Source organism: Rhinolophus ferrumequinum, chromosome 27 (genome assembly GCF_004115265.2).
Source record: "Rhinolophus ferrumequinum isolate MPI-CBG mRhiFer1 chromosome 27, mRhiFer1_v1.p, whole genome shotgun sequence".
NCBI lineage: Eukaryota > Metazoa > Chordata > Mammalia > Chiroptera > Rhinolophidae > Rhinolophus > Rhinolophus ferrumequinum.
In genome coordinates this window covers 18546419-18568908 of record NC_046310.1, presented here as the reverse complement: position 1 = coordinate 18568908, position 22490 = coordinate 18546419, and the positions used below count along the sequence as shown (strand labels likewise).

General features: G+C 36.7%; 2 protein-coding genes across 2 annotated transcripts in view; one reads left to right on the top strand and one right to left on the bottom strand.

The window, feature by feature from the left end:
* Positions 1-13341, top strand: part of KMO (kynurenine 3-monooxygenase) — a 39292-nt gene extending 25951 nt beyond the window's left edge. The window contains exons 8-15 of the mRNA XM_033099810.1: positions 1637-1708; positions 2581-2702; positions 4196-4343; positions 6153-6210; positions 8122-8204; positions 9969-10070; positions 10161-10220; positions 12996-13341. Of these exons, the coding sequence (XP_032955701.1) occupies positions 1637-1708; positions 2581-2702; positions 4196-4343; positions 6153-6210; positions 8122-8204; positions 9969-10070; positions 10161-10220; positions 12996-13169 (819 nt within the window). The 3' untranslated portion in view covers positions 13170-13341. The remainder of the gene's footprint in view (positions 1-1636; positions 1709-2580; positions 2703-4195; positions 4344-6152; positions 6211-8121; positions 8205-9968; positions 10071-10160; positions 10221-12995) is intronic.
* Positions 13342-14952: 1611 nt separating this feature from the next.
* OPN3 (opsin 3) overlaps positions 14953-22490 on the bottom strand; it is a 33817-nt gene continuing 26279 nt past the window's right edge. Inside the window, exons 3-4 of the mRNA XM_033099618.1 lie at positions 20292-20543; positions 14953-17176 (exon numbers count right to left, since the gene is read on the bottom strand). Coding sequence (XP_032955509.1) covers positions 16910-17176; positions 20292-20543 — 519 coding nt within the window. The 3' untranslated portion in view covers positions 14953-16909. The remainder of the gene's footprint in view (positions 17177-20291; positions 20544-22490) is intronic.

The window sequence follows — 22490 nt, the reverse complement described above, 5'->3', positions numbered from 1 at the left end:
AGTTCTACAAGGTTGTAGACGTGGTCAAAAGATAGCAAAAGGGAAAAGCAAGGACGTTTGCGTCACGCAGGCTGGTGTCCTTATTACCCCTCTAAAACACTGCTTTACCCAGAAGGTTCACCCCTACCCAGAAGCCATTGTCCTTCAATTCTTATTTAATCTACAAATCCCTTCTTTTAACCACGTCAGCCCCACACATTTCTTACTTGCCCAGTTTTTATCTCCTATCCTTCTAATTTGGCAGCAAATCACTTACTGTCTCTCTACCACTTAATTGTCACTAAAGGGAAGTTACTAGGCTTTCCATATGGATACATCTTGCCTATTCAACTGCAAAGTAAGATGTTTGAGGTCAAAGGGTTATGCATTTATTCACTTCTGTGTCTGTGTATTGGGCTTTCTTTGAGGCTCTGGGGATAAAAAAAAAAAAAAGCCAGGAAGCAACAGTCTCTTCTCCTAAGACACAAATAACTATTATAGAGTGAAAATGTTTGCTAGGAGACTACTCGGTGATTCATGTGTTCTTCTTACTAGGTATGTGTAAGATATGTACATGGTAGGTGCTTCCTAAATATTTATGAAAAGTAACACAAAATTGAAATATTTGGAAAATCGATTCATAGTTTTATGCATATATACATATATTACCCCTGGGAACCTTAAGGGTTTGGGTCAATTGGGTCTTTGGGTCAATTGATCCACCAAAGTAATCAATACTTACTCAGGGTGCTATTGTGTTGTAGAGGGGTCATTAAAGAGACAAGAACTCTCTATTATTTATGTTGTAGGAAACAAGTGACAAGAGGCTTGTTTGTAAAATTTTGTTTTGGCCATAAAATTTAAATTAGGACTTTAAAATCTGTACAAATAAGTCCCCAAATAAGATGAAAAATAAAGTATAAAAATATTACACACACATATATGTTACACACATATATACACATACATATATAGTTAATTACACACACATATATATTACACACACATATATACACATACATATGTAGTTCATGCATGTGTATATATTTTATATAAGTATATACAGAGAGTGCCAAAAAATGTATACACATTTTAAGAAAGGAAAACTGTATTAAAATTGTAATACTCAATATATACCGATAACAAAAGATGAATACAAGTCACATTTGACTTCTGCAATTACAAGAGATGCTCAAAGTGGTTCCCGTCAGTGTCCAGACACTTCTGATGACGGCGAACTACATCTTGAGCAATGTTGACCAAAGTGTCCACTTGTACACATTTTTTTGGCGCCCCCATATGTGTGTGTATATCCAGTATGTGTGTGTGAGTATGTGTGTGTGAGTGTGTGTGTATATGTGTGTATGTGTGTTCATGGAAATAAAGAAAGAAAGAGAACATCTCCTTATAGCATGTTCTCACATCTTGGATTATACCTCATATCAAAAACCCACCTTAGGTTGAGTTTATAGAGACAGACAGAGTATTTTCTAAGACTAATTCTACTTTATATAACGATAGATGTGCATCGCACCATGCATATGACGCTGATTTGAATTGCTGTGGACACAGTTTTAACATAAGCAGAGTCTGTTTTATAGATATATACTGCCTTAATCACTAATCAAACATATTTATATATACTTTTTTTCTGCAGTACGCCATGGAACCTAATTATCTGCACATTTGGCCTAGAAATACCTTTATGATGATTGCACTTCCTAACATGGTACTGTAGAATTTTTTGTCAACTATAATTTTGCATCATAATTAATATTGTTCATGATTTACTTTTGTGCTGAATATATGTACACCTGATTAATCTTGTCCTTATTTAGTCTATTTGGTGATTACGTCTTTGAAACTGTGGGATTATTGAGGAAAAACCTGTAGTAATGCCAATTATTTACTTTGGAAAGGAGATTTAACATACATGGATGACTAATGGGGGCTTAGCTCCCCAAAAACAATGTAGGAAAAGAGGGCCCCAAAATAAAGCCAGTGAGATTTAGGTTGTATACTAGAAAGTACTTTCAGCCTTTAAGGTTTATAGAACATTGGAATATACATTATTAAAAAAGATTATGGCTGTTCTTTCATTAGACCCTAGAGACTTTTTAAAAATATATAAATATATAAAATACATTTATTATTATTATTATTATTATTATTATTATTATTATATAGCTATAGCTATTTCTCTGGTTGGCCTTTTTCTTTCTTTTTCTTTCTCTTGTTATCAGTCCTAGGGTCCAGTGCGTAGTCATACTGTCTTAAAAGGAACAATAGAGAAGAAAGGAGAAATTAAATCCAACCAACCTAGTAGTAATCTAGCAGTGTGTTGTTTTCTTGGTGAAAATATCTGGAATTTACAGTGTAGAGATTCTCCTAATAACCGAGAAGCGGGGGAGTAGCCCTGGGACTTGGCAGAGCTTTTCTTTGGGAATGAGGGAAAAAGACAAGGATAACTTTTCTGTCTGCTTGGACAGTCCCCCCAGGTGCCCCTCGGCCACAACAAGCAGCCTGTAATTTAGGGATATAGCTGTGTGCTAGCAACGCTGGCCTCGATTCTCTCTCACACTGTTCTTCCTCTTCTCACAGAACAAATCTTTCACATGTACTTTGTTCATGCCCTTTGAAGAGTTTGAAAAGCTCCTAACAAGTAGAGATGTACTGGATTTCTTCCATAAGTACTTTCCAGATTCTGTTCCTCTAATTGGCGAGTAAGTTTCAAGATGTGCAATTGTGCCTTTTGCTTCATTGGTTTGAGTTATTCGAAATTCAAATAAAAGTTATGCACCGTATTTCAGTTTTGCTTAAATGTGACCGACTGTGCAGTGACCTCGATAAGAAGACGATGTTAGCAAAAGTCTGAGGGAATGCTGGGCTGTGAGCCAGAAGCTCAACAACCCCAGCAGGGCCAGTTTCTCTAGGAAAGAAAAGTCACCCAATGTCCCGAGGCCTTTCTGTATCCTGTGCAGAACCCTGGTGGGTATGCAAATCTGTGGCATGGCAGGTACCACCGGTAGCCTCAGGTCTCAGGTCTACCACGTACTAGCTGTGTAAGCTAACCTCACATTAAAAAGGTGGTAATAATAGTACTGCCCCAAAGGGTTATTGTGATGTAAAGGACACCTTACCTATAAATCATTCAGCGCAAAGCCTGGCACATACAAAGTTCCCCCAGATTGACAGCTAATTGTATTTGCTTTCTGGTTTGTGACCCAGGACTGCCGTGGCCCATGTCAGCATCACCCACCATGCGGGCCTCATCATATGGTCTCCTTTGGTGCTTCTGCTCCCACTGTCCGTCCCTCCTGGAAGCCAGCTCATTTTCTACCTTTAATGACGTCTTTGTGGAGGCAGCACAATGCTGCAGAAAGAATAAGATTTTTAATACTACTTCTGCCCCTTACTTCCTTGAATCTCAGATATTTCATCCTTAAAATAGGTATCAATCAAGATACCTAACGATTAGGGCAGTTGAACTTAGATGAACATAGATGAACTAACTATGTAAAAGGGATAGCAGCCTATGACAGATATTTTTAAATTGTCAGTTTTCATTCTTTACTGCAGACAAATTCAGTGTGTATCGATCGCTGCTTCTCTTGACACTGAAGGAAATTTCTGTACACCAAAATTTAGCCCTTATGTTCCATGGCTGTTTTTTTTGCCTCTCCAACTATATTTAAGATCCTTGAGCATATGTACTATTTCTCTACTTACAGCTTTCACAAAACTGTAGATGCTTGACAAATACTAGCGTGATTACAATTGTCTATTTTCAAATACATATAAATTCACATTAAATTTTATTTTGATCTGTTGTAGTTTTAATCAGATACATAGTAGCATCTCAATTTTTCCACAGAAATCTAAAACACACCAACATAGTTGAAAATTGCATGACCCATGTGGATGATAGTGAAATTTTCATGTCATATAATGCAAACATATTTCAAGTTATTGAAATACAGTCAAATCTGTTCTTTTGGGATGTGATTAACATTGTTGCAAACCAAGGAGGTAATTAGAACAATGGAATTTGGGAACTGGAAGAAACTTCAATTTTTCCCTTTCCTGTTTTCTTCCTGGCATTCTTATGTATTTCTCAATAAAATCCTATGGCAATAAAGGCAGTAAATGTGAAAGAATTATGCAATATTTAATACCCAACTTAATATCTTTACATTCTGATTATTTTCCTCTGAAGGCAAGCCCTGGCACAAGATTTCTTTCTGTTGCCTGCCCAGGCCATGATATCTGTAAAATGCTCTTCTTTTCACTATAAATCACACTGTGTGCTGATGGGAGACGCAGCTCACGCCATAGTGCCCTTTTTTGGGCAAGGGATGAACGCGGTAAGTTCTTTTACCTTAGAAAGCCACTGAAATTTTTCTGGCTGAGTCTCAACTAAAAAAATCTCAAATAAGACTGAGAAAGACAAATACTACATGATCTCATTTATATGTGGAATATAAAAAAACAAAATAAACAAAACAGAAACAGATTCAAAGATACAGAAACAAACTGAATAGTTACTAGATGGGAGGTGGGTAGGAGGGCTGAGTGAGGAAGGTGAAGGGATGAATACGAATTGGTCGCTACAAAATAAGTCATGGAGATGTAAAGTACAGCAAGAGGCATATAGTCAATAATATTGCAATAACTGTGCGGTATCACATGGGTAATAGACTTATTGGGGTTATCACTTTGTGTGGTATATCAATGTCTAGTCACTGTTCTTTTGTACGCCTGAAACTAATTTAAAAAAAAAAGTCTAAAACTATCCTCACGTAATCTCTGAGAAAATCAATTCAGCAACCATACCAGCTGTTTAACTAGATTGATCGCTAACCAGGGTCAAGTCTTGGATTACTTGATCCAGTAATTTAATTCAGAGAAAAGCATTAATCATAGATTGTTTTCTGTGCAGTTAGAAAATGTTGATAGCTTGAAATTTGGAAACGATTATCAGTAATTCAAGATTTACATCTTAAAATATTTTTTCTAGAGGTTATATGTAAGTGTATAAATGTTAGGCTCAAAAAAAGAAAAAAAAAATCCCTAGTTGTGTTTTATTTTTCTTCACTTCTTTTTTTCCCAAAGGAAAAGAAAACACAATTGACAGCATTAAATAAAACAGATTAGATATTGAATACTATTGCTTTCATGGAAATTTTACCGTTCTGGCTAGAAAAATATTTCAGAAAAGTAGTGTTCAAATATTGTACGTATATTTGATGACTAACTAACAACTTTATTATCATATTCTTCCGTGGTTTTGGTTGTTAGAATATAGTAGCCCAAGTATAAATAGGTTGTGAATCTAATCAATTGTATTTTCCACAAAGTAGTGGTAACCATTTTGTTTTATAAAAACATAAGAACATTAATTTTAGCATAGTAGATAAATGCCCAGTCTCTGGCATCAGAAGGCCAGGGTTCAAATCATTACTCCAGGATTTATCATAATATGTTCTAACACAACTCTCATCTATATAATTCCTATAGCATTAACAGCCTATATAATTTGCATTTATTTGCTTCAGATATAATCTTCATAACTGATGTGAAAATTATTTTATTTTTTAACTTTTACATATTTTTATATTGTCTCTAAAACTATGATTTGAAATCCTAGAAAGCAGGAAACACAGCTTTTGATTTTCTTCTTTCCCACTGCATTTAATAAGGTACTACGTTTAGTAGTACCTTATTAATTTTGTGGAGTTCTTAATATTGAAAACTTGCTTTAATCTTGGCTTATAGGACCTAAATTAACATGAGAGTTCTAATCTGTCATTAAATGTCTCTAAATATGAATCTTAAAGACCTGAATAGTTAAAATATAATTCTAATACTCATGGTAGAGCAAACTTCTTGAAGAAGCAATGGAATCCATCAAAATGACAAGTAACTTAAAATTTTGATAATATTCCAAATCATTATACTTAATATATACATATAAATTGGACAAAGAGAAACTATCAAGCATGCAAATGATGGCCTTTTACAGTCATAATGCAATGCCAGGTGCCAATACTCAGTTGTGTTCAGACTAAGAGTACACATCCTTCGAATTATACTCACTAATGGAAGGTCTGTTCAAAATTTTTAAGAAGCTTTTATTATTTCCAATTATTTTTTCCCATTTTTTCTTATTTCAGGGCTTTGAAGACTGCTTGGTATTTGACGAGTTAATGGATAAGTTCCATAATGATCTTAGTAAGTAAAATTTCTCGAATGGACATGGACTAGCCCTGCTGATGAACTGTAGACCCACTTCTGATCCTGGATGACCACAAACCCATGGTCCAGATTTCATGTTCAGGATTATAAATATTTCTGTTAATAGTCTCTGCCACTGTTGTCTCCCATATCAGACCAGGAGCACCCAGAGAGGGAAACATAGTTTCTTTTAAGGTTTGTACATGGAACTCTATGTAGTGATCCACACAAAGATAAAAGTTCTGAGACCAAAGATACGCTCCTTTGTCTCCCCTTCAGGCACCTGGCCTGAATCCCCTGCACTTTGCCCTCTGAAACCCCCTGCCCCAATGCTTTCTTGCTTTTTGCCTTATCAAAGATTGCATCTGATACTTCCATTTGCCTTTTGATTAAAATTGATTCTGCCAGTATATTAATTTTACAAATCTTGAAGTTTAAACTTTCGTATGTAATTCTGAAATTATATTAAACTAAATGTTTATACATAAGTATATAAATGCTAGGCTCATCTGAGAAAGAAATGGCAAACAATAGCTTAAGAACTGGATAACTTTTACTGCTTCTCAGCATCACATGTTCTCAAAGACTACCTCTGAATTTAAACCTGTTTCAGGTAAGGGACAGAGTTAGAGAACTGGTTTTTTCAAGTCTCAAGTTTTGTTTTTTGTTTTTTCCGTCTGTAAAGTGGAAATAATAATACCAATTCAGAAAGTTGTTGTGAAGGTTAAATAAACTGATTCGTGTGACACCTTAAAAAAAAAAGTCTATCCCAGAGTAAGTTCACAGCAAATGTTTGTGATAATGTTATAGGAAGTCATTGGACTTAAGCATTGGTGTCTGGATTGGAAGAGAGTATAGGTTCCTGGGACAATTGCTTCTGGTTTTCTCCCTTTTTTTCCCAGTCATCTCACTCAGATGCTCAAGATCCAGAGGCATTTTCTTCTTCCCTTCGTAGCCCTCGTGTGATTGGTTTCATGTGATAATGATGATGGAGGTGGATGGAGGGTTTGTGTATTAGAATATACTGTCAGTATTGGTTTTGTTTACTAGAGAACAAAGATAAAACAATAATAATATGGCAATAATAATCATAACTAATATCGCTGAACATTTCATATGTGTTGGCTATCTTCATGATTTTAATGCATTATCTCATTTGGTCCTCATGAAATACATGAGCATAGGTACGATTCTTGTCCCTATTTTACAACTGAGGAAATTTAAGCTTAGATAAGAGTAAGGAACCTCCCCAAAGTCGTGTAGCTAAACAGTGGTGAGACCGGGACTTTCACCCAGGTTCTTTGCCTTTAGAAATGGCTTCCTTAATAACTAGAGTTGTTTAGTCACATGAAAGCTATATTTGTAACTAATTTATCAATATTTATTCTGTATTTACCACATACCAAGTTAAGATTTCAAACATGAATAAAACATGGGCCCTGCCTCCAGGAGATCACAAAATAACGGGGGAGCTATTGTTTAAGCTAATAAGGTGTCATGTATGCAATGAAATAACTGTATGTGGGGTACCAAGGGAGAACATAAAGAAGAATAACAAATTCTAAGCAGGACTGGAGGGGAGTCATACATATGAACTGCTTTCCATTTGTGAAATAAGGAAACACCAGTGTAATATTATATTACATTATATTATATTATATTATATTATGATCAACCACTGTATATTATATTCATTTTATCATATTGTTATTTAATCACAATAGGAAATACCTATACGTTATTGCTGAGGATTCATAGTTTACTGGACATCCAACCTGGTTACCTATCGTTTTAAAAGCTTAGAGAGATCACTGGTAGAGAATATACTATTTAATTTTACCTGTGTAGAGTCAAGCACATTTTCATCAACTGTTTTGGAAAGTATGTATTATTTAACTTGGTTTCTAGGTATGTGTCTTCCTGAATTCTCAAGATTTAGAATTCCCGATGACCACGCGATTTCAGACCTATCCATGTACAATTACATAGAGGTGAGTGAGAGGGTTTGCTTCTACTTCAAGAGATCATTTACTGATACTCTAACAAACATTCTTTTTAAAAATTTTTCTTTGCTCTAGGCCCGTCTCATGCATGCTGCAAAGAATAGATGCCAAAAGAAGGAACACACACACACACACACACACACACACACACACAGCATTCCGTACACATAGCTGGATTGTTACTATGCAGACAGTGACAATGACACACACACATCATCCCCATCTACATTGCTGTGACATTTAGGAGGTAACAAAGATGACAAAATATCTGGTTTCAATCTCTGATAATTCACAGGCGCACACCTTAGGCATTTAGTAAGTTAGAATTAGTAATACACTGTTTTAATGAAAATATAACTTTGGTATGTGTTAACATATTTGGAAAATCTAACAAATGTTAAATGGCATTTCCACTCTTAATGTTATAAGCTGCAAACTTAGAGAGTAGCACTGAATATCCTTTGGGGCGTTACGCACTGCAAAAAATATGCAATACCGAAGAAATTCATGGTAACAAGATTAATAATCTGAAAAAAACACAATTCCATTTTGAGCCAGTCACATGAAAAAATCTCACCATAACATAGAGAAAAAATTGAGGGTAGCTAGATGGGGCGGGAGGGGGATAAGGGGGACGGTGAGGGGGTTAGAAAACAGTCCGTAACCACAAGATGGCCACGGGGTTTTGAAAATTAATTTGGGGAATGGAATCAATAATGTTGTAAAGATTTTGTAGGGTATCTGATGGACACTTGTCCCATTTGGGAGACCACCTCAGGGAGGATGTACATGCCTGATCACTGCAGTGTACACCTGAAGCTGAAGCTGAACAATAATGAATGCCAACTATAATTTTATATATATATATGTATGTATGTACTTACAAGAAGCGGAGTACAGCATTAGGAATAGAGACAGTGGAAATGTAATGGCTGTGTGCGATGTCAGAGGGGTAGTGGATGGGGGAGGGGGGTTCACACAGTGTGAGGGATATAAATGATAAACGTCTAAGTATTACCTTGTCATGTGCACCTGAAACTAATAAAAAAAAAAAAGAAAAGAATAATAAATTTGAGAGAGAAGAAAATTGTTTAAAAAAGGGAAAAAAATCTCACCATAAATAGCTGTTGTTTTAGTTTTAAAACAACCAAAATGAAAAAAAAAATTGTAAGATAAATTTTAAAAAGAGTGTAGCTGTTTTCCATCTCTTTGGAAGACAGAAAGTAGTCAAGTGGACTTCAACTTGAGCAGAATGGTTTCATATATGGTGAAAGAAGTTCTATAATATACTGGAAAGCTCATTCATGTATCTTCCCTGTGTCTTTAAAAATAAAACAGCTATAACCCAATATTTGTCCTGAATATGGAGTAGGTCAAGGTCAACATGGCTTTAAACAGATTCCTTCCTGTCATAAACAATATTCCAAGCCAACCAGGAAGTGACAGAAATTAGTCAAATCTTTGGACTCACAGAGGACCTGCAGATGCAGCTGAACAATCCCTTTGCAACAATAGAGTTCCCATAGTGACTCCTGAGCAAATAGCATTCTCGAAAAGGTTTTGTGTAATTGCTCTTGAAAAGACAATGTCCTATACTATTGACATTTACTAACAGGGATTGGGAATGACTATGGAAATAAGAATTTTTTGATGACTTGGTGATGAATCAGAATAAAGAGTATTAGCAAGTTGTGGTAAAGAAATAAATGTCCTTTGTTCAAGATATTCCTAAAAATTCTTACACTATTACAGATGCGATCACACGTCAACTCACCGTTGTTCATCTTCCAAAAGAATATAGAGAGATTTCTTCATGTTATTATGCCATCTACCTTTATCCCTCTCTATACCATGGTAAGGATCTGAATTTAAGATGTTTCCTCATTTTAATCTTCTGTTTAGCCATTAAGGAACACACAGAACACTCTTTAAAATTTCTTACAGGTCACATTTTCCAGAATAAGATACCATGAAGCAGTGCTGCGCTGGCATCGGCAACGAAAGGTTGGGACAGACTAATTTTTTTTTTAATCAGATATATTAAAGTTTTATAAGATACTGAAAGGCTCATTGATATGTCCTCCCTGTGTCTTTAAAAGTAAGACAGTTATAACCCAATATTTGTCCTGAATATAGTGTAGGTCAAGACAAATATGGCTTTAAACAGATCCCTTCCTGCCATAATCAATATTCCAAACCAACCAGGAAGTAACAGAAATTAGTCAAAACTCTGGACTAACAGAGGACCTGCAGATCCAGCTGAACAAACCCTTTGGTGCAATGGAGTTCCCATATTGACACCTGAGCAAATGCATTCTCACTATTGTGTAATGGTTTTTTACTGCAGGCAAGCACAGAAATGATGTGACAGATACAAAATATTTGTCTTCCAAACAAAAAACATCCTGGGTACACAGAAGGCAGAGTGCCTAATGAAGAAAATTACAAAGAAGAGGCAAAGAGAGAGAGTGAGGGCTTTTAAAGAAAAGTTATTTAAAAAAATTGATGTTAATGTTTCTACCTTTTTTTACTTTATTTCAGCAATGTGACTGTTTACTTTTATTTAGCAATTGGCGTTTGCCTTATGCAGTACTCTTACGGGTTTAATTTGTGAAACTGGACAGAATTGAATCATTTATAAAACGTAATCTAATTCCAATGTAATGCTATGCCACATTCATTTTGGGCAGTTGAACCAGAGAAGCCAGGAAATGCACATTCAGATTCCTGATCTTTCTCGTTGGAAATTTTACAATTCATTAATTCAACCAATAGCTATAGTTAGTGATGAATACGAAGTAGTCCCTACCCTTCACATATTTCAGAAATGGGGGTAAAGGTGGGGATGAAGATGGACAATTGCAGTGGAAAGGCACAGAGTGCCCCTGGAGGAGCACGGGACTGGGCCAAGACGCCTGGAAACTGAAGGAACCTCTTACATGTCCAGGATGGGAATGGCAACTATTTCAGTGGAGCTGGACAATAGCACATGCAGATGAGAATGGCTAGAGGTGGAGGTGGAGCTGGAATGGTAAGCAGGGCCTTAAACATCTTTTTTTAAATTATTGAAATATAATTGACATATAACATATTAGTTTCAGGTATACAACAAAATGATTCAATATTTGTATATACTGCAAAATGATCACCACAATAACTCTAGTTAACATCCATCACCATACATAGTTACAAAATTATTTTTTCTAATGAGATCTACTCTCTTAGCAACTTTCAAATATGCAATACAGTATTATTAACTATAGTCACCATGCTGTATATTACGTCCCCAGGACTTATTTATCTTAAAACTGAAAGTTTGTACATTTTGACCCCCTTCATCCATATTGCCCACCCTACCTCCTGCTTCTGGTAACCACCAATCTGTTCTCTGTATCTATATGTTTGTTTGTTTGTTTTTTAATTCCACAGCTAAGTGAGATCATACAGTATTTGTCTTTCTCTGTCAGACTTATTTCATTTAGAATAAACTCAAGGTCCATCCATGATTTCCTTCTTTTTATGGCTAAATAATATTCCAGTGTATGTGTGCGTGTGTGCATTTTCTTTATTCATTTATCCATTGATGGACACATTTTCTTTATTCATTTATCCATTGATGGACACTTAGGTGGTGATTTTTTTTTTTTTTTGACTTGACACCAAAAGCAAAAGTAAAGACGCAGGACTACATCAAACCAGAAAGCTGCACAGCAAAGGAAACCATCAACAATACAAAAAGGCAACCTATGAAATGGAAGAAAATATTTTTAAATCATATATCTGATAAGGGGTTAATATCCAAGATATATAAAAGATTCATTCAACTCAATGGCAAAAAAAAAAAAACCCAATTAAAAAATTGTCAGAGGGACTGAATAGATATTTTAGGTATTTTTCCAAAGAAGACATAGAGATGGCCAACAGGTACAAGAAAATGTGCTCAACATCAATCATCATCAGGGAAATGCAAATCAAAACCACAATGAGATGTCACCTCACACCTGTTAGAATTATAAACATCCTGAATATTAGCTTAAGGAAAACAGTGAAACTAAAGGAGCCTAATAAACTCAGGTGTGGATTTCAGAAAGATTACTTTGCTGTGTGGAGAATGAAGGAATCAAGATTTACTCATTCAAAAATGAATAAAATAGGGTCCTTGCCCTCAAGAAGTTAAAAGTCTAATAGGAGAAAGAGACAGTGACAGGTAGTTAGAGTGCAGGACAAGAAGTGCAGTAAAAAAAGACCAGGATGATATGGGAGTGTATGTAACCCAGACTAGAATGAGCCTTGTGATGTTGATACACTGCAAGTGGTAGAGACACTGTGTTCAAACTCTTCAGGTATATATGGCGTCTGAGTCACGGAGGTCACCAAGCCCATCACTCTTCTCATGGACATTTTGTGCAGGGTCTGAGCAGGGACTGAATTGTTTGTGGCTTTAACACAGTGCTCTTCTAAGACAGAGTTAGTAGGTCTTTTTCTACACTGTGGGGTTTTTTTGCTAATGGCCGTACAAAGGTTGACTGCTAAGAATTTCTTATACAGAACACAAGGATTCAGATGTTTCTGGAAAGAGAGAAAGGAGAACAGGAGAAGGGAAGCTCCCAACTATTCACCTTACCAGCCATTGCAAGACCAGTTAGGGGTCATGCACTTAAATTGCTGTTTCAGGTGAAACAACAAAGGAAATTGTATACCCCTTGATCTAAGAATGAAGTATATTTCAATATTTTAATCTTTGGACAAATAACATAGAGAGTTTTGCTGTCTTTACAGGTGATAAACAAAGGAGTCTTTTTCTTTGGAACACTGATAGCCATGAGTAGTGCCTACCTACTAATACGCTCCACGTCACCGAGACCCCTGGACTACTTGAGAAGACCATGGGATTGGGTCACCAACTTCCATAATACAGGATATGTTTCCCTGCAAACTCCATGGAGTCACTAGAATAAATCTTCAATGTCATCAGCAGGCGATAGAAAGGTCCTGACGTAGCAAATATACTTGATTTCTCTGTAACCAAAACTAAGGATCAAAACCAGGTTTCACATCATAATATTTATGTCACTAATGGAAGATGTTCGTCACCTTATAATTAAATTAAATGTAGAGTTTTCCAGTGTGTTCACTGTAATTATTTAAAAAGTGGGGGTGGTTTCCAGTCAAGATGACAGAGTAGGTAAACACAGTTCTCACTTTTTCTCAGGACCGTCAATTACAACTAAACCACAGAACAACCATTATTGAGAACCACCTGAAGTCTAGCTGAAGCCCTACAACTATGGACATACAAAAGAAGCCACCTGGAGACTGGTAGGAGGGGCAGAGACACAGAACAGGCTGGTCCTACACCCATGTGTGACTGTTATAAATCAGGAGGGATATCACAGCTGCAGAGATTCCCCCCCACCCTGAGGAATGAGGTGTCCCAGCCCCTTCCTAGCCCAGGATTTCAGTGCCCAGGAGAGAAGTCCCTATAACTTTTGGCTGTGAAAACCAGTGGAGATTGTGGCTGAGTAAGACAGAAGGTGGCTGCACTCCCAGGTTCTCCTCTTAAAGGGCCCGTGCAAGAACTTACTCACTGACCGACTCACTCACTCTGAGCTCCAGCGCTGGGGCAGCAGATCCAAAGGTGCCAGGGACACATGGGTTCGGGTGGGGGTGAGACAGAATTATCTGGCTTTCAGGGTGAGGGCTGGAGGGGCAGTTTTCTCCTGGATGGAGGAGCTGGCGGAAGCCATTATTTTTTTGTTGAGCCCTCCCCCTCCCTGCGTGAAGACGAATGCAGACGACATATGTGAATCTTCATCAAACTGACTAACATCTTTCACCTGCCCCACCCTAGTGATTATCTGAGACCCCGCCCCACCCAACTTTCCAACACATCCAAGCTGCTTCCAGTGGCTTTTCTATATAAACGGCCTACCTTGGCTCATGGTGGGGACTTTCCTAAAATCTCTCAAAGGTTCACAAAACCTAAACAAACAGTATCTGGCTTCAGCATGTCCTGTACCTCTGGCTGAGCATCCCTAAGCCTGGCTAGTGACTGCTGGCCTAGGTTGGCAACTTGGCCTCTCAAGGCACCTTCATATGGAATATTGTTCGGCCATGGAAGGGAATTGGTTCTTGAAACCTGTGGCAACATGGATGGACCTGAAGGGTATTGTGTCGAGTGAAGTATGTCAGACAGAGAAAGACAGACACAATGTGATTTTGCTTATGTGTGGAATTTAAAGAACAAAACAAACAAAACAGAAACAAACCCATAGATACAGAGAACATTTTGATGATTGCCAGATGGGAGGGAGGTTGGGAACAGGTGAAAAAGGGGAAGGGATTATGAAGTACAAATTGGTTGTTATAAAGTAGTCATGGGAATATAGGGTATAGGATAAGGAATATAGTCAATAATGTTGTAATAACTAAGTATGGTGTCAGATGGGTACTAGATTTATTGGGGTGATAGATGGGAGGAAGCTTGGGCTGACAGAGTGAAAAAGGTGAATGGATTTAGGGGTACAAATTGCCAGTTGCAAAATATTCATGGGGATGTAAAATAAGGCATAGAGAATATAATCAATAATATAATAACTAATATGGTAATAACTATAATGCCAGGTAGGTACTAGACTAGTCAGGGGGACCACTGCTTAAATTATATAAATGTCTAACCACTATGCTGTACACCTGAAATTAATACAAAATAATATTGAATGTCAACTGTAATTGAAAAATTAAAAGGGGGGGTGAAAGGGAATAAAAAAATAAAAATAAAATAATAATTAAAAAAACACCACTTTAAGTTGCAACATCCCCCACAACACTGCAGCTAAGTCAGGTCATTATAAACATAGAAGGAAGTGCAATAACTAATACCTTATTCACTTTGGGAAAAGTTAGGCCCTAGAGTCCTCCAGGAAGACACTGACACACCTTTTTCTTTAAAAATTACAATTTCTTTAAATATTACAATTTGCCTGACACGTTCACTACACTTTTCATCACTTGGATGATGGAACATATCTAAGCACAGGGCTCAGATTCACTTGACAAAACTAGAAGTATAAATGAGAAATTTGAGGGCTTTCTAGAGAGTTCAAAATGAATCCATTTTATTTCCTACTCTTCAAATGCCAGTATTACCTTCGAAAGATTTCTTAAAAGGCTGTTAATGCCATACTAAGTGAAGGATAGGAAGGTCTGCATTTACAAATTAAATATCTACATATATAAGAGAGTAGAAAGGAAACAAAGGGAGACAATTTTCATAGAAATATGAAGCCATGTTTTTTTCATTTCCAACTCTTAGAAGCAATTTACTCACTTATTCTTGAACTATATGCTGTGGCAGAACCAGAAATAAACTTGACTTTAAATGTTCACTTCAGATCACCCAGTGAGGAGCATCTCAGAAAAAAAGAAATTGCTTTTTCCTAATAGCATGTAGTATTCTGATAATGGTCAGTGTGATTACCAACAAGTACAGTTTTGACTCCTTTTTCTTAATTGCTTTTAAAGAATAAAAGTGTTTCCTACTTAAAAAAAAATGTTTTCTTTGGTTTCTCCTTCAATAGGCTGACTGAACATTTAGAAGTCTTTAAACATGATTCATTATGAAGATGCAACATTAGTAGGACTGTCTTCTAAGACATAAAAATTAGACAACCAAATAAAATAATTCAGTTTCTTTTCCATATTGTCAAAGAAATCCTTGAGTTCTAATAATCCATGTTTAGTCTAAACAATGACCAATGGTAAAATGGTCTCTACACTAACACTATTAAATTATCCAGTGGATTGATTGAAGAGTAATCAAGATTAAATAATACATTTTATGAGTTTAGTTCTATACTTACTTTTATCACCCTTCAAATGTAGGAACTCCTTTTCCAAATCCTGAACTCTTGGCAAAATTGTGGGAAATCATTAGAAGATCGTCCTGCCATGTTCATGTTTGAAATGATATAGATGGAGATATCCATCTGCCATCAACACAATCTTTAGCATGAACACCCTCTACTAATGTATGATTGTCTATACCCATGATTACCTTGAAATTAGCCATCCTATTTTCTTGGCTGTGTGGCTTTTTGATAGTATCTTCTAGAGCTTGCTTAGCAGGACATTTGTCTGAAATGCCTCTTTATCATATTAACATATAGCAACAGTCTTTTGTTTCAAGTAAAGTTAGGGAATCAATTTTCTTTTTCACCCTAGAATTGCCTGTGATAAATTTGATGGGTCAAACATTTGACACGACAATGAATAGAATCCAACACTACAGAAAATTCAAGATTTTTCTAGCTATTTCACACCTGTGTATGAGACAGTTATTTTTATAGCTACTTATTTTAGAGAAAAATGTATTGTGTGCCTTGGAAAATATAGTCATTTAAAAAATACATTTGAAACGAAAAATTTCCAACATGTTAGAAGTTGATGGTGCCATATGCTCCTCGTATGCCACAGTGGTTTTTCACTATGTAAAGCACCCATTGAATTAAAAGAATTTCTTTGCTCAATTGCTTCCAGAGACTAGAGAGCACATGGAAAATTCGGATTTCCTGCTGGCTCACCAAAGTTCTTTTGATATTACACAGAATGGGGATTTCAAAACAGTCCTCATAATGGAAGTCTAAAAGTAGTGTTCAATTTAAGTACCCATCTTTCATTATAATTATTTATTCTTATAAAGGTCGTACTTGGATTACATCAGCTTTAGATCCATTTTTTGTTTTGTCACTGTCGTCAACTGATAATGATTCATCACTGGTAATGATAAAAATGATGGAAGAAGAGTTAAAAGTCACTTTTTTCTTTGGCCTGTCCCTGTCTTTCTGTGACATCACAATGGGTCTGAGCCGTATTTCACTCCCGTCTGCCTGTCGGTTTGTAGCAGGCCTCTGGCACCTCAGCAGTCGGAAACATAGGAGCTGCAACAGGAATCTTCGAAACTGGGCAGAGAGAAAATAAAGCTGAATAGTAAGAGAAGCTTGGCCCTTAATCTGGATTAACATTCAAGAAAATTAGTTACATTTAATTTGGGTTGTTCTCTTCTATCTCTTACCTGATGGGAGCGGGGGATTAGGTGGTGTTACTCAGATCTACCTAAGTAACCCTGGAGCTTTGTCTTTTATTTATTTTAATTCTTAGTAACTAGACCACCTAGAACTATTTCAGTACCTCATAATCTCCAGATTCAAGTCGCATGAACCTTCTATAAGGGCAGCTAGATCTGTTTTTCTAAGGGATTTTGAATGAAAATGCATCCCACAAATCTTCAGTGAGCACTGTGCGTCCTATGTGACAGCATCTGTGCTACAATCTGGGGATATTATGGGCTGCAAGGTCAGAGAAGGCAGAGAAAACAGACTGATCCACTCACGAATATTCCTTCAGTTAGGTGAAGATTTCTTTTCTGTCAAGATTACGAATCAGTTGGAGAAAAAAAAACACCGCCACAGAGAGTGCTAACATTCACCAACACCCATGTTTCCTGTCTCCGTCCTGGGTACAGCACGATTTCTCAGCCCCCTTTCAGTGGCTCTTCCCTGTCTGTAACAACCTTGGGGGTCAAGGTCGGAAGATGGTCACATCATAACATGGAAGGAACCCACATTTCTAAATGACTGTGTGGAACAGACCCCATCTTGCCACCACATGTAGTGGACCGTGGACTCTTATTTCAATGAGCAATATGCTTTTTCTTGTTAATCTACTGAAACGTTGGGGTTTTTTTTGTTACAATAGGCCGTCTATCATGGCCAATAAAACATATACATAAAAAGTTACTTAATTTTTATCTCTTTTGTTTAGAGCAAAATAAAAGTGTAATACATGGACTTTCCCAAATCAGAAAATATCAATTAAAAATATAATAAATAGCTACATTGATTTCTATCTTCTTTGAAGACCATTTATAGGCAACTTAACAATTAATTTATACTCACATTAAAAATATTTATTTGTTAGAGACTTTATGGATTCACCAAACTATTGTTCGGTATGTCAGGTTAAGTGCTAAAGATATATTATTGTAAGTGTTAAGCAGGGTATGTATGCCAGAAAAGTGCTTTCCCATATAAATGGTAAGCTCCTTGAGGATAAAGACCATTCTTTCATTTATTTATTTAGTTGTTTTTGTTTATTTGTTTATTACATCTTTTAGACTTCCTGTTCAAAGTGTGTTTTTGGGAACCAGAAACATCAGGATCATGTGGGAGCTAGCTAAAAATGTAGAATTTTGAACAAACACTTTTATGCATTTTTTAAAAGCTCTCCAGATGTGGTTTCTGCATATTGAAGTTCCAAAAGCAATGATTTACAGTCAGTTAGCCCAGAGAAAGGGCACAAAAAATATTTGTTAATGTGTTTAAAATGTACTTGCTTGCCTGTTGAGATGGTAGTCCATAAAATAAGGAGGCCTTATACTTCTTTAATAAAGTTATAATTCATCTCACTAGAAAAATCCACATGTGCAAATATTCAAAAAGTTTTATTAACAATTTCAGGGGTTTCAAAGGCTCTCTTGCAGCCAATTACTAAGAGTTAAGAAATTCTTAGGTTCTAAAAAACTCCAGGCTTCAAGGCAACATGAAAAGGAGAGAAAAAGCATCAGTGAAAGGAGATTGAAGCCATATGAAAGTAAGCTCAGGAGAGTAAACCCACTGTCGTGCAAGGTGCCATACGGGGTCTCAACTCCAGCTCCCCACATAAGAATGCCGGATGTGGTGAGGCCAAAAAGGAACACCCATGGAGCCATAGATAAGGGAGTCATAACACTATAGTCTTGCTGGCAACTGGGTTGGAGACACAGGAAGCAGGAGCCACACTGTCTGCAACCTGCTGTCTACTTCTGTGCAATCTGCAACCCACACTCCGCTGTGCTAGCTGCAATCCATGCTTACTAGCTTAGCCACTATCTTCTTGCTAGCCCCCATTTTCTGCTAGCAAAGCCATGGCAGTTATATTAGTGGCCAATGACTCACTGGTTACAGCTGACAGCCATCTACTACCTGAGCCAGCACCCCTCCACGTGAGGCTGAGAGCCTGGAAACTGCTCTCTGGGGCTCTGTCCCCACACCCACATTCAAGGGAAAGGAAAGGCCTAAGAAGAAAGAGGAAGATTTAGTGGTGAACATTATCAGGTTGATATACAAGTGCACTCTTCTTCTAAACCCTTAGGCATTAGAAGTCAGAGTAGTTATTTTGTGTGATTAATATGACCTGTTACTTTAAAATTCCAATATTGTAATTAACCACTGTTCATAACTTAAATTCTCTGATCTTTAATCTTTGTAATTTAGAGGCTCAGCCAGCTTCACATCAATCAAAATGAGGGCTCTAGCAGACATGATGGACAACCATCACTTCAAAACCTTTCTACTACAGAAACAAATGATAAACTTCCTAAAAGATCTAGAGGCAGTTTCCTGAGCCAAATTAATCTTAGCTACACGTTGGCTACGCATGTGAATAATAACCCAACTAACTGCTAGTGGTTCCTGTAACCCCAAGTGAGGAGGGATAAGCATGGCTTCTGGGATTCGAGAAAACAAGGTTCAAGTTCAGGCACCAACACTTCCTGGATCAGGCAAGTTATTTAACTTCTCTGAACATATTTCATAATCTAGAAATAAAATAAGGAATGCTGTTAGCGCCTACTTCATGGACTTTTGTAAAGATGATAGGTGTAAGCCACATAGTACAGTTAGAATTTTAAATGTACATACTTGCTTTATTTGCCATGGTCTGGAACAGACACACAATCTCTAAGTCATGTCTGTATTGTTAACTTTCATTGTGGCTGTTATTGTTACTAAACATAAAATGTTTTCTGATGATTCAAACATTAATTTTAATAAAACTTTACTTAACAAGCATGGACTTCCAATGGTAGTTCTTAGAATTATCATTTTCTTTGGGAATATCCTATATTTTTTTCTTGAAGCCTTTACTTTAGTGTAAAATTCTTAATTCTGGCTTTTATCGTTGAAGCTACCCTGAATTATTTCTGTAAAAGCATCATATGTCCCAGAGTGAAAATAATCAGTTAATTATGAAGCTTACCTTTCTGATCATGAAGATATAAATAACTGGATTATACACAGTGCTCGATTTAGCAAAGAGATACGAAACAATAGACACTGTTGGAGTGACCACATATCCATAACCATTAACCACCAAGAAACAGATCACAATATAAGGCATCCAAAAAATCAGGAAGGTGACTATCATAAAAAAGCACATTTTGGCTACTTTCTTTTCATATCTTAAAATCTTGATCACTTGAGTTGTCTGAAGATCTTCAACACAATGAAGCTGCAGGAAGAAGAAAGAAAGGGCTGAAAAATGAAAGAATCATTTTTGTTGGTGGTTTTCCTAAAAGATGTTCAGACACCATTCTTGGCCCCACCTTAATGGAGAGGGAACTGAACAGGGCGTTGGAAGGCTGACTTCTGGTTCTGCACCTGCGCCCAGCCTTTAGTCTCTCTGGGCCCCAGCCTTCTCATCTTTAACATAGAACGTTGAACTACATAGCCTCTTAAATCATTTAGTGGATTTTTAATGTGTTCTAATTTAGTTAAAGAATAAAACGGATTATTTTGCCTAGATCTTCATGTCACTAAAAGACAGCCTGAAAGAGTCATGATAAATGGGAAACAATGTCTCCATGACCCTGGAAACTCTTTTATCCAGAGCCTAATCCTGAGATTCTCAAACCAGGAAGCAAGCTTGTGATGTCAGGAGTTCTGCATGGATAAGCCTACAGCTAGTCTTGATAGGAACTTAATTCCCAAATGAATTCTTGCTAGAAACTACTGTGACTTCCAGTTCACAGCTAATGACTACAAAGTGGGATTTGACGAGGAATCTGTTATTCGTCTCATCAGGGGCTTGGTTGCAGAGGAGAGCACTTAGTAAAACCCAGGTATCCCCGTTCCTTTAAAATCAGCCTATCTGCTCCTCCTTTGTCCCCATTAAAGTTATTAAGGAGTAATGGCTTACAGTTGTAAAGTTCTTTGAGGTTCTCAGATACAAGTTTCTTTAGAAGTTCCTCCTATTTTTAGTATGTGTTTTTAAAGTGAGAGGGAAAATATTTCTTTACACCAACGGTATGTTCTTAAATAAAATGGTTATTTCTGACAATAGTAAGAAGACCATTGTCATGCAGGTGTCAGGCGAGGTCTCTAGTGCCGCTCCCCGCATAAGAACACCCACGGAGCCACAGATAGGGGAGCTCACACCCCTATAGTTTCGCTAGCTGCTGGGTTGGAGACACAGGAAGCAGAGCCACAGGATCCACAACCCGCCATCCACTTTTCTCTGCCAAACAACCTCACTTGCTAAATGCAATCCACCGCTCTGCAATCCGCAATCCACCCTCCGCCCTTGCCAGTCCCCATTTGCTGCTAGCATAGCCACGGCAGTTATATTAGTGGCCAATGACTCACTGGTTACAGCTGACGGCCAACTAGCCACAGCTGATGGCCATCCAATCACAGTTGATGGCCATTTACTACCTGAGGCAGTACCTTTCCATGTGAGGGCGAGAGCCTGGAAACTGCACTCCTGGCTCTGTCCCCACAACCACTGTGCTATAAAAAAAAATGCTTTATAGATTTTTTAAAAGTATGTATCAGCATACTGCTGATACTTAGTATATAATTTTTAACTGGGAAATTTGTTGCATTTCAACAAACTGCATATTCCTTTTATTTCTATCATCAAAAAAATTAAGGAAATTTTCAAATAAATCAGTTAGAACATGTGCTTATTGTATTTAAAGTATATTCAAATTGATATATCTAAATTATTGATATCTAAAATTATATTTAAGAAACTATGTTCTTATTAGAATCAGGTATACATATTGACAAAGAATAGAAGAAAACATGGATAATTAAAATGTTTGTTTTTTTTTTTTAGAGTAGAGAGAATGTGTGTGTGTCCGAGTCAGTGTTAAATTTCTGGTACTAATATTATTTGTGTGTACAATTCTATTGGAAAAGAAATTATTTTTTTAATATAAAAAAATGTAAAATTATTTTACTTTCAGAAACGAACTTTTCTGGGCGGTGGATGTTTTTCCCTAAAGTTTTTAAGAAGGCTGTAGAGTTCTAGTAAAAGCTCTAGATTTAAAATTAGATCTGGGTTCATATCCCAGATTCACCACTTTTGTTCCCTGTGTGATGTTTTACTCAATTACCTTCTCTAAGAATAAAGATTAAAGGAGGTTAAAACAAATAAACTATTAGTGTTAACAGA